The sequence below is a fragment of the Eulemur rufifrons genome, chromosome 11 (assembly GCF_041146395.1).
Source record: "Eulemur rufifrons isolate Redbay chromosome 11, OSU_ERuf_1, whole genome shotgun sequence".
Taxonomy (NCBI): Eukaryota; Metazoa; Chordata; class Mammalia; order Primates; family Lemuridae; genus Eulemur; species Eulemur rufifrons.
Window position 1 is genome coordinate 5918662 of NC_090993.1, and position 19840 is coordinate 5938501.

At 40.8% G+C, this 19840-nt stretch overlaps 1 protein-coding gene across 2 annotated transcripts in view; it reads left to right on the forward strand.

Annotated features, from left to right (window-relative positions):
• The window catches only part of PLD5 (phospholipase D family member 5), a 198300-nt gene extending 188954 nt beyond the window's left edge, over positions 1 to 9346 (forward strand). For both annotated transcript variants that reach the window (XM_069484645.1, XM_069484646.1), the window contains 3 exons: positions 367 to 535; positions 3028 to 3142; positions 8375 to 9346. In XM_069484645.1, the coding sequence (XP_069340746.1) occupies positions 367 to 535; positions 3028 to 3142; positions 8375 to 8628 (538 nt within the window). In that variant the 3' untranslated portion in view covers positions 8629 to 9346. The remainder of the gene's footprint in view (positions 1 to 366; positions 536 to 3027; positions 3143 to 8374) is intronic.
• The last annotated feature ends 10494 nt before the right edge of the window (positions 9347 to 19840 follow it).

Here is a 19840-nt window from a genome sequence, read left to right on the forward strand (position 1 = left end):
CAGGGCTCCTACTGAAGTTCTATTGGAAAGTTGATTCTTGGTGCACAAATCGACCGAGGCCCAGGGAGAACAGAGGTGTAGTGAGGATGTCCCATGGCGGTGATCAGTCTGTCCACTCCCTAAGCCACGCAGCTGGAGTTCCTGATGGCAGGAAATCTCCTTCTAGGCAGGGGCATGTCCCAGTAAAGCATCATCTCTTGGTGCCTAACCCAAAAGGTTTCCATTTTTTTCAGCTTGTCCTACAGGGTTATTTATAGATTACAGCATAATGATCAGAGTACTATAAATGTTCTCTGTCGTCTAAATTTCTTTTCCATAACTAACTCGGTTTCTTTATTTCGATCTATATGGATATAATTTCTGCAGGACTTACTGGCCAGATTTGGACGGGAAAATAAGAGAAGCCTTAGTTTTACGAAGCGTCAAAGTTCGACTCCTTATAAGCTTCTGGAAGGAAACTGATCCCCTCACGTTTAACTTTATTTCATCTCTTAAAGCTATTTGCACTGAAATAGCCAACTGCAGTTTGAAAGTTGTAAGTATTATATTTACTGTGTTATTAAATAAAAAATGTATTCCCTCTGCATGTCCGTGAAAGCTGTAAGCATACTCATGCGCGTAAACTTGCAACGAGAGCCAGGATAACAATCTGTGAAGTGAAAAAATACTTCAAAAGGTAGGGTAAGTCATTTTTCAAAACAATCACACACAGAAAGGGAGAGTAGGACCCTGAGGGTTTGCAGTGTCTAGCAGGAGCAGAGAGGAGAGTCTGGGGCCTTTGACACATGGTGTGGTGGGTTTGTTCCTATCTCCTCTCTCAACTGCCCCTCAGCCCAATCTGGGGTCCCTGCCCACCCACAGCTTCCTAACCTGACAGCCCACCTCCTACTAAGACACCCACAGTTGAAATCTCCAGGGTGTGAAATGTTAAATGCTCATTTGAGACTTGCAAGAAAATTCCAAGGAAAGTAGAATCCATCATTTTAACCTTTACAGTACTTAATCAGCTTCCTCTTTTTGAACACAGATGGTCACCTTTCTTAAATACACCAAACACGAATAGCTTACTGCTGGCCATTTTATAAAATAGCGGCCGTGCACAAGCTCTTCCAAGGAAAGTGGGCGTTTGAAACTTGCACACAGCGTGTGTTCAGAGGCCTCAGAGCACCAATAAAGCAGATGGCCTGGGAACGAGGCGGGGAAACTCTGTCCTCAGAGGCGTGGGCACCCTCCCCTCCAACCCTGATGGGGGTCATGGCCAGGAACGGCTCATGGGAAGAGCCTGCAACTCACGAGATTGTCCCAGTTGGCTGAGTTTTTATTATTTTTAATAAATGAACAGATCACTTTTAAAATGTCTTTGCTGTCACCTATAGCATATCAGGTGTCTAGTAATGCCACTGAATAAAATCTGATTTCTGCTGTCATTTTAGCCTCCCAGAGAAAGCTGTTCCCCTCTTCCTTAGGGACATCTTTGATTTTCTAGAGCAAATGGGTTCTTACTAAAGCCTCAAGCTGTGACTCCATCTTTGACTTAACTAAGGATGTATATTTTATCTTTTTTTAAATCCATCTTGATTCTACGATAGTATCTTTCTGAAAAGGAAATAGTCAAATGGGGGGACGTGTGCTGTGATAGAATGTCCATGAGAGCTGACTGCTGGCTGTAACCGAGTGACGAGTGACGACACCCTTAGCACTCACTCGACCTCATGAATATGTAACTATGACTTAAGAGCATTCACAGGGGATTAAGTCAGTTTGAAGAGTCCACCAACTGATGCAGAAGACAGGAAGTAAGGAAATATCAACCAGGTAGCATCGCCTATAATTTTGGTGATATGGCCCTGGGAGAATGTTCCTTTGTATTGTGGAATAGGTAGTTCTTGAGTAGTATGTTTTGGTCTCTGTACCATGGATCTCAAGAATTTTACAAAAAAAAAAAAAAAAAAAAATCAGCATAGAATTCTTGGGGCTGGCAGGGCTCACAGCGTAGTGATCACCTTGTTCATCACCCCCCACCTACCCTGGGGGCGAGGGGAAGACCAACTCTCATTATTTCCCCCCAACCAAATTTGAACACTTACAGTTTTAGAACTCTAAACGATGCTTCCTTTTCTAGGTATCATCCCATTTTCCTCTCTGCCTCTTCTTTCCTTTAAACACACATGATTTCACAGCTGTAAGACATTCTAGAAAGAGTCCACGCAGTTCTGAAAATGTTCGGCATTTTCTAATGCGGAGGAGACCTGAGACCTTCACCCTTGACTGACGTCTTCCTGGGAACTCGGTCATGGAATCCTATGAGCTCAGCCACAGCTTAAGCCTCACCTAAGAACTTAGCCAATTCAGCAGACCCCTGAGACACAGGCCCGCCACCCCTGTGGCCAGCCCCCCATCCCTGCCGTTGGGTGAACTGGAATGCTGCTTTTTGGGCACATGAAGGTTGAAATTCAGGATTCGTGGTTCAACGTTGTGATTTTTTTTTTTTTTTTAGTTGCCTTTTAGAAGTGCTTGTAGACTTAGGTGTTTAGATGGAAATTATTTGTTCCTGTGGCAAAATCTGTTTTGACCTTTGCAAATCCCCAGTTTAATCAGCTAGTCATTGACATAATGTATGCAACATTTAAGAATATTCATTTAGTTCATTGGCATGCTTGACAGAAAGCACCCTGAGGCATGCTTCAAATGCCAGTGCACCCTGGTGAATAAGACAATGAAATTAAACAACCTTCTGGCCCTCACCCTGTCGCAAGAATGAATTTTGTGTTCATGTTGAAGCTTAAAAGTGTTAATTATAGACCTAGTTGAGCACACTAATTTTCTCTCTTGTTGCCTATATAGATTTGAGAGCAAAAATAGCTTCATCTATACGAAACAACAAGATTGTGGTTTTAATAACTCAATATGAGGTCTATTGTGGATATTTGGATAATACACTCTTTTGTGCTCTCAAACAAGACCCAAAACGTTCTCCATTCACCTGCTTTTTTGTTTGTTTCCTTTTTTTTTTTTTTTGTCTTACAGAAATTTTTTGATCTGGAAAGAGAGAATGCTTGTGCCACAAAAGAACAAAAGAATCATACTTTTCCTAAGTTAAATCGCAACAAGTACATGGTGACAGATGGAGCAGCTTATATCGGTAGGTGTCAGGGCTGTAAGGCTCCCTAGGGGGTCACGCAGGTGGCTCAGCTGTGCTCCACGGTCCCCCCCCCCCCGCCGGGTGAGGAAGCAGGGCCTCGGGAGCCACTGCTGGATAATGGGGGGACCTGGAGGTCAGGAAACAGGACAGTGAGGGCAGAGGGCTCTTCAACCAAACATCTCCTCTATGACCCGCTTCATATACTAGGCGACCACGTAAGAAGTCTTTTCATAAATGTTTTGCAGAACTTCTCTGGTCCATTTGCCTCATTGTCTAGGGAAGGAGGTAAATGGCTCATCGAAGGTGTGTCCTGTCACTGGAAGGAACACAGTACTCATTCCCCTGCCCACTGCAACTCAAGCCAACCCGACGTTGATGATGGCGAGGCAGACATTGGAGTCGTTCAGTGCCAAAACTCACACTGCCCGGTCAATTGTCCCTTCCCTGCCATTTCCCAAATGTCCAACTTTGGACAATCCCCTTGGGCTCTCTAAACCTCAGTTTTCTCATCTGTAAAATAGAGCTAATAACAGTTTCTACTTTATTGGGTGAATTTACATGGAATAGTATATGCAAACCACCTGGCACATAGATAATACCGAATTAATGTGAGCTGTTATTATGAAGGCAATAGAGCTCCAGATGCTGAAATCACTATATACTGGTGGAATTATTCACTAGTGTATCAAATCTATTCTAATTTTTCACGATGTCTGTGAGTCCAGGGTAACCTTTTAAATGGTACCGTCACGGACAGAGTTGAAATTACCTATAAAAAGAAGACAAATCCAAAAACAGTAGTGTGGCTGTTACATTGTGCAGATGAGGCGGCATTCTCAAGGCAGAAAAGAAAAACACGTGTGGGGGTGAAGGAAAGCTTCCCTTTCCCCCCAAAAGTTAACTGAAAGATCAACTCACAATTAAGACAGATTAATAAGAGGAAGAGGTATATTTATTTTACTCTGCTCGCACTGGGAGAATCACAGAGTGATTAGCCACTATCTCAGTGGGATCCGGATATTTTTAAACCCTCCCTCTAGAAGGATGGGGAGATGAGGAATATGGGTAATTCTGTTTGGGGCAATAAATGGTTGCTAGGGAGGATGAGTAGATATTTGGCAGAATGAATGGATGGGGGGAAGCAGATTGACTCGTAAAGTAACCTGAGAGACAGGTATTACGGTTAAAATGATGGGCCAGGTCTGGTTGCATTGCTGACCTTTCTTCCTGCAATATATTGAGATAACAGGGAGGGGAAGGGAAGTGAATTGTTCTTATTGAGGGGTCCGCCTGGTTTATGCAGATAGAGGGGAAGCCCCTTCCATGGCCTCTGTTGATCTCTGAGGGCCTTGAATTCAAAATACTCTTCATCCCAAGGAGTCATATTTTGGGGAGAAATTTCCTAAGCTCCTTCACATGTTTGTGGAATGCAGGAATGTGGAATGTATATCCCATCCCCCTCAGCCCTCGGCTGCAGACGCTGCCACTGGCCACGTGGATGGTCAGCAACTCCTGGCTCGGTGTGAAGGCCTTGTGCCTTTTTCCACTTTTAATAGTTTATACTGTCACATGATTAGGATAAAATATTGGGGTATTTTAAAATGTATTTAATCCTGGCTGTTCCGGAATATGAGAATATTTTATTCCTTTTGTCCCTCTCTGTGACCCAAGATATGATTATTTGGATTTTCTCATGTTCATCAACCTATAGAGAGTGGAATGAAATCAACTTTTTTCTAAAGTGACAAAGAAATAAAAAAAGAAATGCCGTAAAATCGTTTAATAAAAAAATGGGAACAAAAACAAACAAAAAAAGTAGAAAGCAACCTTTTCTTGGAAAAAGAAAGAAAAAAAAAGGGAAATTTTGGCTCAATTATTGGGAAACCCAGGGATGGATCAGGTTTCAGGCGCAGCAGGATTTAGGGACTCAACTCTGAATATTTTACACGGAGGGTTTACTTAAAGTAAGGTGTTGTGTGCACACCCAGCAGTGACTTGTATATCTATCCAAATGTTCTTTGGATGAAATGAGTAAGTGTTTTGGAGTCAGACAAACCTATTCTAGCACTTACAACCTGGGAAGTGGTAGAACATCATATAATTTCTGTAACCCTCTGTTTTCTTATCTGTAAAATGAGGATAGTAGCACCAGCCCTGTAATGGTAGTATGAGGATTAAACAAGATAATATATGAAAAGCTCCTAACGCTGTCTCTGATCTATCTGTATCCTTAATAAGTATGGATTCCTTGCTCTCTCCCTTCCTCTTCCCTATGTGGTACATTTTAAATGAGTTCATTTTAAACATAACATTTTAACAAAACATTAACTCCCTAAACTGAAACATAGTTCTAGTGTAAAAATATTCAAAGAACATCAAGGGATCACAGCTCCTGTGGCTGTCTAAAAAAAAAAAAAAAAAAACAACAAGAGAGAAAATTCATTAATAATTTAAATAATTAGCAGCATGTTCTGGAATCTCCTAAGTCATCACTCAGACACTCACTGAGAATGCAGAATTAAGAAAAATCCACACTAGACCTTGCATGGAATTATAGCTCCATTACGTTTTCACAAGACCTACAGAGGAATCCCCAAACCGTGTCATCTCTGTAATTTTAAAATCTCCTGAGCTCCACAAACTTGTCTAGAAGATGGTTTGAATCAATGGAGGGCTGAAAAGTGGGTGCTGAGTTTGCCAAAGTCACTGAAAAATCTCCGCTGGATTACCCCCTTCCTGGTTCGTGTTAGGGAGGAAAGCCTGGTTGGTGCTCAGGGCGCGGTGGAGAAAGATTTCTCACGCAGAGATTAAGATATATAAAAGTCTTAGAGGAGAGAGAGAGAGAAAGAGAGAAGATCCTTCTCTGTGCTTATAATATTTGATTTAGGGACTTGGTATCCTTAAACTGTGAGGAATAAACTTAAGGAGTAAAATGAGAGACAAAGCAACTGTCGTCCAATATTCCAGGGGGTGCAATGTGGGAAAGGGGGTTGATAAGTTTGGGAGCTCCGGAGAGCAGAGCAGGGACAAAGGGATGAAAGCTGTAAAGGAACTGATATAGGCTTTCTCCGCGGATGTGCCTTCTTCCAGCAGCTTCTCCCACAGATGGCTACAGGGCTTTGGGTCAAGGATGCCCAAGGACAGATGGTCTCAGCATCCCATTCAGCAAATATTTCTGCAGTGGTACCTGTCTTGCTGATGAGGGAATAGAAAGTCGAGATCTACACTTAAAAAGCCCTCAGTTCCAGGGCTGGAACCAGCTCAAACCTAAGAGGAGAACAGAACTGGGAGCCTAGATCATACCTGAGCTGGTAGTAATCTGCAAAATAATATTGTTGGTCTTGATGTGGCTAAATATTTTTTGGCGAGAATAATTCTTGATTTGTGATTGTCTGGTGGAACTGGCTGCACCATTGATTAGCCATGTGACATTGGGCAAATTTGTTCCTCTTTAAGCTTCCCACTCCTCATCTATAAAGTGGAGGTAAATTTTACCATATGAAATAATGTATCTAAGTACCAAGTATCATGCTTTGTTAATAGTGGACACTTAATAAATGATAATTTCTGTATCCCCAAAGGCCCTTATATTTAGACCTTACCCGTAGCTCCTCCCCCTTCGTGTTTCAATATTCTAACTATATCTTTTGTCCCCAGGATGCCAGCCTCCGTTTGGGGTGTGGCTCTCCCTTTTCTTAATTAAGCTTCCATACGTCTCTATTACTCAATGAAATGCTCCTTTTCTGATACATCTAGCCAGAATTAGAAATTCCTTCTCTCCGGCCTTCGTGGCATTGTACACCCACATCTCTTGTAGAAGCTCATACACTTTGCATTATAATTATTGCGTTTCCCTCCTGGACCCCTTGAAGGCAGGGACTTTCATTTTCAGGGTTATATTCATACCCCTAATGTAATACCTGGTAAACATTAGGCACTCAATACATATGCATCAAACGAAGAGTGAAAAAGAACAAACACATAAATGGTACTGTATCCTCCTGAGGAGAAACCTTTGTTCTCCTGCTGGAACCTTCTCCCTGTTGGATACCAAAGATAAGAGATTCATGTGGGACTTTTGGGTAGTCCAGCCCTTTTAACTACCCTCACCTTGATGAAGGACTACACCAGAGTGGTGTAGACATTATTGGCCTCTTCTAGGGCCATTCCCAGCCTTACTACTTGACATGACTGCACTGTGTCCCTCCAAAATTCCTACGTTGAAGTCCTAACCCCAGTACCTCAGAATGTGACCTTCTTTGGAGATTAGCGTCTTTACAGAGATAATCAAGTTAAAAAGGGTTGATTAGGGTGGGCCCTAACCGAATATGACCGATGTCCTTATAAAAAGGGGAAATTTGGACACAGACATGCATCGAGGGAAGACAACGTGAAGAGACACAGGGAGAAAATGGCCGCCTACAAACCAAGGAGGGAGGCCCAGAACAGAGCCTCCCCTCACAGTCCTCAGAAGGAACAAATCCTCCTGACACGTTGATTTTGTCTCCAGAACTGTGAGACAATAAAATTCTGTCATTTCAGCCACCGAGTCTGTGGCACTTTGTTATAGCAGCTCTAGAAAACGAATATACCACCCACCACCAAGCAGCCATATTTGAGAGCCTGTCCTCACAGCAACCGCCCTGATTCCCGGGCCCAGGAGCCTGGCCCTGGGACTGGGAAACGGTTTACAGTCCAGTCGAGGAGAGTTTAGGTACTCATTTAGGAACTGGTTCTCCTCCTCTGGCTTCTGCTTTTTCTTTGATACAAAAACTTCACATCATTAAAATTAGAATCCTTCGTTTGTACATATGGATTAGATGTTGTCTCTTAGAGAAGGTAGTAATTGTTCACAGAATTTTTAAGTGTCTTCCTATATGTTTTAAATGTTGCTGTATTTAGTGTGCCTTGTGAATGTCAATAAGAAATAACATTTACAAAAAAGAACAGCAGATTCCTTGTTTTGAGTTTCAACTGGAGCAAAGCTGAAGAAAATGCCAAAATAATATGCAAATATTAATATGCCATATGCAAGGTTTCTTGGAAGGATTTTTTTTTTCTTTTTCTGTTTCTTTTTTTTTTTTTTTTTTGGAGCTGTCAACACAATTCAGCCTCTCTGTTGTTATTCCTGGGTGCTTATGATTTTTTAATAAAATCTTCTCTGTATTTCATTTTATTGGGACTATTCCCAGTGGATCCTAATGCCTCACCTTTTTATTTCTTTGTCTACAGGAAATTTTGATTGGGTGGGGAATGAGTTTACCCACAACGCGGGCACTGGCCTTGTTATCAACCAGGCAGATGTGAGGAACAACAGGAGCATCATTAAGCAACTGAAAGATGTGTTTGAAAGGGACTGGTATTCACCTTATGCCAAAACCTTACAGCCAACCAAACAGCCAAACTGCTCCAGCCTGTTCAAACCCAGACCCCTCGCCAACAAAACTGCCACCTCCAACGCAAATGGGAAGGATCAAACAAACTGACAGGGACAGCTCTGTATTTCATATTTATATATAAAGGACTTGAGGAGAGAAAACCAATTTAATATGTCTTTTTTTTTTAGGGAAAAAGCACACTTCTAAAAATATTCTCCGAACGACACATAATATCTATCCAACACTATCTTAGCGTCCTGTACACTGAAAAGTTAAGACTTTTGTATCTGTTAACTTCTGACGGAGAATGTCATTCTGGCTGAGAAGTTAGTTTTTACGTTTGCATACAAATTTTAAGACGATTCCTGTTCTTTTCTAGTTTTAGAACTTTTTCTGCTGACCCCAGCCGGTCAGTTCCTAGGAAGCTTAGCATGAGGTGGGCTCTTCAACACCATTCTGAAAACTGATTTAGAGGGAAGTTTTGGGGGTTTTGCCTTGGAGAAGAGACTGATAAACCAAGTATTTATCCTTGTAAACTATCTCCAAGCCCTATACAGTCATCGAAGCATGAACAGCTTACATCTCATGCCAGCTTTTAATACTCTTGAAAAATATCCTTTTCTGTCATCTTGTTCATTTTCTTCTAATACCATAGATTTTATTTAGTATCATTTTCTTGTCTCACAAAATGTTCCTATTATATAGTGTGCCTCTAGTCACCTCGACATTAGCTCTAAGTATGGTAACATCTTTTGAAAAGGTATGAATTTCTCAGAATGGCTACAAAATGGAAATAGCAGTCTTTAATTTTCACCTTTCAACTGCATCTTTTCCCCTGCCGGGTTGATATTTTTAAATCAGTCAGCAATATGTATCCTTTCTCTCAAACTCAGAGAAATTATGTAGCCACCTGCTAATATCCAGCAAGCTATGAAGTCTGCATTTTGAGAATAAAGTAGTTTTTCACATTTTTTGTTTAGTTTATGGTATTACAAAGATCTCTCTGTGTCAGTGGATTTTAATTTCTTTAGAATCATTGAGCTGTTAAGAGTAGGCCAGCAAACGTTTATAGAGCTGTTTAATATACCTTCTGCTATTTAATATACCAAATGCTTTTCAGAGAAATGCAATTTAAATACTGTGCTTAACATATTTTACTAAGAAACAGAAATATTGAATTATTGTTCTATAACGTCATTGTGTGTTGTTTTTATATCTATACGATATATAATCCTATACTAGTGGAGACTGTCGCTACACTAGAGAGAGGTATGAGCTCTTCAGAGCCCAGAGCAGGGGGCCAGGATGCCTGGTTCCAATGCTCTTCCTGACTCTGTGGCTGAGAACAGAGTTCTTTGCTCCTTGCCCTCGGGTTTCTCTTGGTAATGTAGACAGTAATACTTACCTACCTCGCAGCAAGAATGTTGTCACGGTAGGAAATATTTATAACTTGTTTTGAAATCAAAAGAACCTATATAAATGCTAAGCATTATAATGTATAATCTTTTTCTTGAAATAATCTTTGCGGTATCCTGATAGAATCGGCACCAGATCCCCCCTGAGAACCCAGAAGAGCAAACAAATGCACAGCTTCGGGTCGCAGACACGGATGAGAAGAAGCCAGCACCGAAAGCCTGGTGGAGAGATGGATTGTCAGCATTGCAGCGGAGCATTTTGTTGGGTCACTTTGGCATAAATAACATCAACACAAAGCTAGACATTGTGCTGGGGCTCATTCTTCAGGACCAGAATATACATGTGTTTTTAAAGACAATCTCAATTCTTCTTTTTCATTTCTAGAGACGTGATTTCTAATATGCCAGAAAGAGTGATGGAGGGACCTATGAATCCTACTCAATGGATTTACTGAATGTGGAATGGCTGTGGTTGATCAGCAAGCGATCACGTAACTTCCTTTCTTGTTGTTTCCAAGTATTGCTTCACTGGATAGTTCACCATTCCGTCCAAAAAGCGGGAAGGGAGCTGTGTTTTTAAGGGTAGTGTGCTATTATGATGGATTGGGGAATTCCCAGTGAAATTCTTTATCAGTAATGGCCAACCTATAAGACTAAATGTTCACCGTATAACCAATCCTTGTTTGAGCTGGAACTTATCCTGCCACTTATTTCAGTAAATAATAAAAAAAAAAAAGAAAAAGAAAGAAAGAATAGGGATGGAGACCAACAAACCTACTAAGGTCACCCTTGGACAAATAAAAGCAACATGGGTTGGATTTGCAAAGAACATCTAAAGGGAGAAAAAATGTTTGTGTCCTTGTTAGTTCTCAAGTTGTCTCCAGAAGTATTTGTCCACAGCCATGGGATGAGCGTAGGCTTGGTGTAAAAGGGTCTCTTCCCTGTCACTGTCTTTTGCACATGGTAGGAAAAGAGAATGTCATCCTTTATGGAATGGCCATCGTTGCCACTTCCTTCTGAGCCCCATCAAAATGGTAGCACCAGGAGCTGGGTCCCAGGGTTTTCTGCCAAGCACCAGCAGCAGCAGAGCTGTGCTGGACACAGCAAGTCACCTCGTCAGGGCAGCCTGGGCAGCAGTGTTGACCCCTTGAGGAAACACTGTCCTTCTGTGGCAGCCAGGAAAATGACCCCCGTGCAGAGTGTCATAAACGAGTCCATCTCCTAAGAGAACATTTCATTCTACAGAGCTTTCTCTTTCATTTGGACGTTTTAGGTACCTCTCTAAAGATGGTCTTCTTCTCTTTTAGACTTTGTGTCTACGCTAAACAGACTACCAACTTGCATTCCTCCCAGCCCAAAATATCCCAGAAATTATTTTTTAGGAGGAAAAGAACAAAAAATAAAAACACTCTAAATTGATGAATATCCATGCTAGAAATTATGAGGAGGGGGATGACTACTAGCCTCCATTTATTTTTCCATGAACATTCCAGGAATTATTTCCCAAGAGGCAAAAAAGGAAAACACACACAATTTGAGACTATCTTTTGTATTTCTGTGCTGCTAACACTAACCCCTAGTGCCTTCTTTAATGTCAAATGTTGATTTTAAATAGCGATTCACTCTATGAGAACACTTCTGCTTCCTGTGGAGTCCAGTATGACCTTCTGATGGGCCTACCCAGTTGAAAACTTGCATACGAGCATCAGCAGTTTGTATACAGCCTGCTCTCTTCCCCAGACATGTCGCTTTTATCACCCCCAAATCAAAGCACTGTCAAATATCAATACTATTGGCCTCCACTGCATTGTCACTGGCCACCGGTGTATCAGATAATAGAATCACAGCTTATAAAACCTTTGGAAAGGAAGTGGAACATTCTGAGATCATATCAACGCTCTGTAAACGTCATGCTTTGGGTACCTGAAAATGGTAGAAGCAAGGCACATTGAAAATGTCCCCATTGGCTTTAAAGAACCTTGTAAAGAGATGCTTCACAGACTTCCATGGGCCTGTGGAACATAGAATGAAAACTAGTATCTTTGAAAAGTCAAAGCAGACTCGGTTAAAGAAACAAAATACCCGTGAAAAGACTTTGCATCTCTCTAACTCTGGGCCTCACTTTCCCCATTAGGGCTGTGTCTGTTGTTAGTCTCATATTTGATTCTGCTTTTAGCGAGATGGGTCTGATCACATTTTCGGTTGGTCACGCCCTTTGAAAAATGTTTTGTTAACGCAGTTACTGGTTTGTTAAAAGTGCCTCGATGAACCTGGGACTGACAGAACCTCATTTCCCATCAGCTTATGGCTATTCTGAAGTGACTTCAATTCATTCTGAGTTTTTTGTTTATTTTTAGAAACTTTTAGTGACCTAAATTCCGGGGAGTCGGGGGGTGGAGGGGGGAAACACTGTAAGAATTTCTTGATAAGATCAGATCCAGGGTCCATCTGTCTCAGGAATTCTATCCTAAATCTGCCCCTTTTTTTCCATCTGTATGAACATTGGTGTGTATTTCTCTGTCCAAAATTCATTCCATGATTTTCAATGTTTAAGGACTGTAAAAAGCTGCCATTATTTGCAAAAGAACAGTCATCTCCTGTCATGAAAGACACTTTGCTATTGGTTATTCAAATTCAGTCCCTTCTAAACAGTCCCAGATATTGTGAATGAATGTTTCATTCTTTTTTTCCCCCCAATACTTATTCCCAATAAACTGGTGCACTTTATTATAAATCCTTTAATGGAAAGATCAATAAAACTTCCGTTTGGCCCAAGGTAAATTGGATAAATTAATCCATAGTCAACATTTTCTCATTTGATATGAATTAGCATCTTTCCTTTTCCTTCTATATGTTGTTAACAAAATAACCGCTTACCATTTTTACTTTATTGCCTTAAACTGGTGGAAGTTTAGTAGCCCTTAAGTCAACCCCAGTTCACAGCCTCTCTTTCCCATTTGAGAGAATTCCCATATTTGGCTGAATTATGAAGATATTGCTTTTTATGGTGATAAGTATTCTTCAGAAGTTTTTTGAAATTGTAAACATGGAATTGTCTTATTTTTGACCCATTAGCAGTTCTAAGAGTTCACTGATCATTTATGTTTCTTTTGGGAATCTGACAAAAAGAAATGTGCGATTTAATGGGCGATTATGCATTTTCTTTTGCTATGTTCAACTACTCAACTTCTAATTCTGTTACAAAGGGTATCTTGAATTTTTAATATTCCTTTATGTAAATAGGATACACTTGTACCTGGACATTATCTATATTACTAACCTTAAGATCCCTAAATAAATTGGTGTGATCAAGGGCTGAATTTGGAGAAATCATTAAAATTCTCCAACTTTTCAAATGAACCAGATGCTCAATTTTTTCAGCAGTAAATATTACCTGACTTTTTCACACTGTGAGATGAGGCATTTCTTTTTCTCCTCAACTGGATTTCAGAAACAAACCAGTCTCTCATCAGTAACCAAGCTGTACTATGATAAGTGACAGAGAAGGTAAATCACTGGCCCAGTGGACTACAGACTCACTGTTTTGCATATTCACACAAGGAGGCATCTTTGAAGATTCCTAGCTCTCTGTTAAAGACATTTGTTTCCAGTATGTCTTGATTTTGAGTAAGTGATCGTTGTTTAGTGAAGCAAGAAATAACTGTAGAGACTCCACTCTACACCTTGGCCTGGTAACAGAAAAAGTGTTTGTGAATACCAGGTCAGCTGCCTCTAGTACTTACCCACCATGCTTAATACGTTTTATGCCTGAATCCCTAATCAAATACAGGTGGTCTCTTCTCAACAAACCCACGTTGAATCTCAGGTGTGGAGCATACCTTCAACAGCCATCTACCCCAGCTCTTCCAAATGCACAAATTTCTTTCCTGTGTGGCCACTCAGAAGTGGACAACCAACTCAAGCTAAACAATTTGGAGTGTTTAGTACAGTGCCTTTTACAATACGCACACAGGATAAAATTTTGTTGATTCACTAAAGTAATTTGGATTTAAGGCAAAGTCTTACCTCTCAAAGCATATGCAAGTATGTGCGTAAGGTGGGCACCTTTTTATAAAGAAGAAATCTTTGAAGAGGCATATTCTTTTTAAAACTGTCATTGGAGAGTTTAGCAAAGGCTTAATAAAGCTGACTTTTTGAATCTGCAATAGGCAATAATAATTTAATTTTATCAGCAGTTTCTGAATCCCACAATTTTATGTTTATTTGTTTTTTAATTGGGCTGAGGAGTTTGATGAGATGCAATCATGTGCAAGGAATCCAATTAAATCATAGCAAGGGTGAAGATTATTTGTGATTTATTTTTATCTCATGTGAGAGAAAAATTAGTAAGGGGACAAGTTCTCCTTCTGCAAAATGAATATCCAGTTCTCAAACCCATTCCTCATGGCCTCAGACATGTCGAAAAGTTATTAATTCTCTTTATAGACTCTACTGTTTCCCACACGTGGAAAATTCTGAAAAAGAGTTCAGACATTTTGAGCTCCTTGGAAGACACAAACAAAGACAAACCTGATTTCTAATTTAGAGTGTTCCCGCATAAGTGCACAGCCAGTCTTGGAAATAGGACCTCAATTTCCAGGATTAAAAGTGTTGACATTATGTGTGACTTTTCAATATAAATGGGTGATGAGGATCTTTAAAGACAACTCAGAAAATATCCTCCAACAACATTCAGGTGAATCAGAGCTGAATCCACAATTTCACTTATTTTTACTTAAAAGTGGAGGGAGATTGGCTGCTTCTTTAGACAGAGCATGTTATGAAAGGCAACTTCCCAAAAAAGGTAACAAGAAGGCAGCACTGTAGTTTCATGAAAGTTACGATACTGATAGAGCACTCTGAAACCCTCCATGGAAAAGTGTCATTGAGAAAACAAAGCTGTCTTATCTCCACCGATAAAAGTATATGTTATTATCCATATTTCAGGTGGATCTATAGCTTTCCTGGTGTTCCGGAGAGATCACACCCAGAGCTCCAGCAGGAACAAAAAAAAAAAAAAACAAAAAAAACCATGTTTTCTGTCATGTGACTTCTCTATACCGGACACAGCTGATTCTACCCAGGTTTAGTACCTGACCCAAAGAAACTCATTTACAGGCCAGGAGGTGGCCTTAGGGAAGACGGTGTACCCAGCAGGGGTGTTGCTGTTTGATGGTACCCGGTCCAACCAGCTGGAACCCTCCTTTAGGGAGTCCTAATATAAGACATAGACAGTAGATGAGTAGCCGTGGAAGCAGCCAGAATAGACACAATCGCCATGCGGCGCCACACAGAGCAGTCGTGGCAATTATTCTGCCGTCGGGACAACTAGAGTCTTGTTGATTCATTTCTGCTCTCGGGTTACTGGAGAAATGACTGGTTCCTGAACAATGAGTCTGGACGTTGTGGTTACTGGGTTGCTTTCTTTTCTTCCTAACTTTCTTATGTATTGACACAAATAAACTCACCCTAACTGAGATAACCTGTGTATCTGTTCTTTGCAATCTGGAGGGGCCTACCTAACACGCTTAAGAAAGCGAAAGCTATCCCAGTTTCTAAGTAGCTTGGAAGGAAAAGAGGAAGGAAAAGAAACACTGTGGCAGACCCTGTTCACATTAGACGTGGACTCGCGTTGGACATCTCCATGGCAAAGCAGTTGGATCCACTCTGTAAGTGTTAGCCTGGCGTGGCTCTCGACTCACGGGTAGCCATTAGTAATATCAGAAGAAGATCTGTGGTTATATATTCTGTTTCATGTGCATCCTACTGTGGGCACTCATTCAAAAGTAAAACGAATGTCATAAACTACCATTTATTTTATGAGTTTAAAACAAAATTCTGGCCGGGGGCAGTGGCTCAGGCCTGTAATCCTAGCACTCTGGAAGCTGAGGTGGGACGATCGCTTGAGCTCAGGAGTTTGAGACCAGCCTGAGCAAGAGCCAGACCCCTGTCTCTACTAAAAAAAAAAAAAAAAAAAAAAAAAAAAAATAGCCGGACATGGTTGCACATGCCTGTAGTCCCAGCTACTCTGGAGGCTGAGGCAGCAGGGTGGCTTAAGCCCAGAAATTTGAGTTTGCAGAGAGTTATATTGATGCCACTGTACCCTAGCCGGGGTGACAGAGTGTGTCTCAAAAATAAGTAAATAAAAAATAAAAAAAAAAAAATAGGCCGGGCGCGGTGGCTCACGCCTGTAATCCTAGCACTCTGGGAGGCCGAGGTGGGCGGATCGTTTGAGCTCAGGAGTTCGAGACCAGCCTGAGCAAGAGCGAGACCCCATCTCTACTAAAAATAGAAAAGAATTTATATGGACAGCTAAAAATATATATAGAAAAAATTAGCCGGGCATGGTGGCGCATGCCTGTAGTCCCAGCTACTTGGGAGGCTGAGACAGGAGGATCGCTTGAGCCCAGGAGTTTGAGGTTGCTGTGAGCTAGGCTGACGCCACGGCACTCACTCTAGCCTGGGCAACAGAGTGAGACTCTGTCTCAAAAAAAAAAAAAATAAAAAAATAAAAAAAAAATAAAATAAAATAAAAAAATTCTGTATTTTGGAGTTTGTCATTTAGCCAGTTAGTTTGTAGTTATTTATATAAAAGGATGCCTGAGCTAGGACATTTATTGCAAGCAGAAGCGACATGTGTTACTTCTTGGTCAGAGAATTTAATTATTGGATTTAATTATTTGATGTAAGATCCTCCAGCAATCTTTTTTCCCTTCGAGATGGTGACCAGCAACATTTGCTCTGTCGGTTTGGGTCCCTGAGTGTCCACAATGAGCAGAGCACCCCTGCTAGCCCAGGAGCAATGTGTAGTATGAGCAAAAAATAACCCTTCGTCGACTTAAGCCACTAAGATTTTATGAGTGTTCATTACTGTCTATCAGAATCCCACCGTAGAAATAGAACCAGTGTACTCAGCCACACATGCACACACAGAGGGAGAGAGAAGCTGATTTAGTGAAGGAAATTGACTTATGTGTTGGCTAAGCTCTGCTTGCAGTGATACATTGCTGAATTGTTACATGTTCACACCGTTCGGGTAGCCTAATTATTTTATGCCACAGTGTGACGGTGAGTTGCATGTGTCAATTTGTCCAGGTTACTGTCTCCAGTTATTCAATAACACACTAACCCAGGTGCTGCTGTGAATGCATTTTGTGGATGATTAAAGTCTATCGTCAATTTTTTTTTTTAAAGTATGGAAGATCATCCTCGATAATCTGCGTGGGCCTGTGTCAATCAACAGAAAGGCTTTCAGAGCAGAACTGAGGCTTCCCCGAAGAAGAAATTCTTTATGCAGCTGTTGAGAAAGTAACTGTAAGGTGTGTATAACCATAGAAAGATAGCTGTGCTGTCCTCGATGAAAAAAAAATGCAGACCTATATTATATAAACTCATTATAATATGAAAAATTAAAATAAAAAAGAAACTCCACCTGTAGACTGTAGTATCAGCTCCTGCCCTGAGAGTTCTAACCTACCCTTCCTGATGGGCTGGCCTGTGGATTTTGGACTTGCCTACCAGCCCCTACAATCATATAAGCCAATTTCTTTCACTAAATCAGCTTTTCTCTGCGTGTGTGTGTGTGTGTGTGTGTGTGGATGAGTACACTGGTTCTATTTCTATGGTGGGATTCCGATATAGACAGTAATGAGCACTCATAAAATCTTAGTGGCTTAAGACCACGAAGGGTTATTTTTTGCTCATACTACACTTTGCTCCCGGGTAGCAGGAGTGCTCTGCTCATCGTGGACACTCAGGGACCCAAACCAACAGAGCAGATGGTGCTGGTCAATCAAAATCCCAGCAAGTTATTTTGTGGATATTGACAAACTGATTCTAAGGTTTATAACAAGAGGCAAAAGATTCACAATAGCCAATACAATATTGAAGGAGAGAAACAAAGTTGGAAGACTGACAATGTCTGACATCAAGACTCACTATAAAGCTACAGTAATCAAGACACTGTGATATTTATGAAGAAGCAGACAAATCAAGCAATGGAACAGAACAGAGAGCTCAGAAATAGACCCAGGTGAAGATAGTCAAATGATCTTTGACAAAGGAACAAAGGCACACTGGAGAAAAGGTAGTTTTTTTCAACAAATGGTGTTAGAACAACTGAACATCCACACGCGAGAAAATAAAAATAAAAAAGAATCTAGACACAGACCTTACATTCTTCACAAAAATTAACTCAAACTAGATCATAGACCTAAATGTAAAACGCAAAACTATAAAGGTCCAAGAAGATGATATAGGAGAAAATCTTGATGACCTTGGGTTTGGTAATGACTTTTTAAATACAACACTGAAGTCACAATCCATGAAAGAAAGAACTGGTAAGCTATACTTCATTAAGAAAAAAATTTCTGCTTTGTGAAGGACTTTGTCAAGAGAATGAAAAGAAGGCTGGGCGCGGTGGCTCACAGCTCTAATCCTCACACTTTAGGAGGCCAAGGCGGGAGGATTACTTAAGGCCAGGAATTCAAGACCAGCCTGAGCAAGAACAAGACCCTGTCTCTATAGAAAATAGAAAAATTAGCCAGGCATGTTGGCATGTGCCTATAGTCCCAGGTACTTGGGAGGCTGAGGCAGGAGAATCACTACAACACAGAGGTTTGAGGTTGCAGTGAGCTATGCTGATGCCACTGCACTCTAACCTGGGTGACAGAGTGAGACCCCGTCTCAAAAAAAAAAAAAAAAAAAAGAGAGAGAGAATGAAAAGTCAAGTCACAGACTAGAGGAAATATTTGCAAAAGACGCATCTGATAAAGAATATTATCCAAAATATACAAAGAACTCTTAAAAGTCAACCATGAGGAAACAAGCAACTCATCTGAAAAATGGGCCAAAGACCTTAACTAACACCTCACCAAAGAAGATACACAGATGCTCTACATCACATGTCATCAAGGAAATACAAATTAAAACAACAATGAACTACAGCTGCTCACCTATTCAGTTGGCCCCAATCTGTAACACTGATGACACCAAATGCTGACAATGTTGTACAGTAGCAAGAACTGTCATTCATTGTTGGTGGGAATGAAAAATGGTTCATCTACTTTGAAAGACAGTTTAGCAGTTTCTGAGAAAACTAAACATATTCTTCCCATATGATCCAACAACTGTACTCCTTAGTATTCACCCAGAGTAGTTGAAAACTTACGTCCCCCGAAAACCTGCACACGGATATTTATAGCAGCTTTACTTATAATTGCCAAACCTTGGAAACAACCAAGATGTTTTGCAGTAGGTGAACGGATAAATTGTGCTACATTCAGTGCTAAAAAGAAATGAGCTATGAAGCCACGAAAAGACACGGAGGAATCTTAAATGCATATTACAAAATGAAAGAAGCCAATCTGAAAAGGCTGCATACTGCGTGATTCCAACTATATGACATTCTGGAAAGATCAAAACCATGGAGACAGTAAAAAGATCAGTAGTTGCCAGGGGTTGCGGGGAGGGAGAGATGAATAGACAGAACATGCAGGATTTTTAGGGCATTGAAATTACTCTGCGTGATACTGCAATTTGTCAAAACAATTGACAATTGACTGAATGTTCAACATCAAGAGTGAACCTTAATGTAAACTATGGACTTTGGGTAATAATGATATGTCAATATAGGCTCATCAACTGTAACAAATGTACCACTCTAGTGGGTCATCTTGATAATGGGGGACACTACACATGTGTCCAGGCAGGGACTATAAGGGAAATCTCTGTACCTTCTGCTGAATATTGCCGTGAACCTAAAATCGCTCTAAAAAAATTAAGTCTATTATGAAAAGTAAAAGGCCCTGTCCTAAGAGAGTTTCAGATACAGGCTGAACACAAATGTGGCAGGGGGCTGATAGAGACAACGTCATAAGGAGATCCTTATGACTCAGTATGTGGAG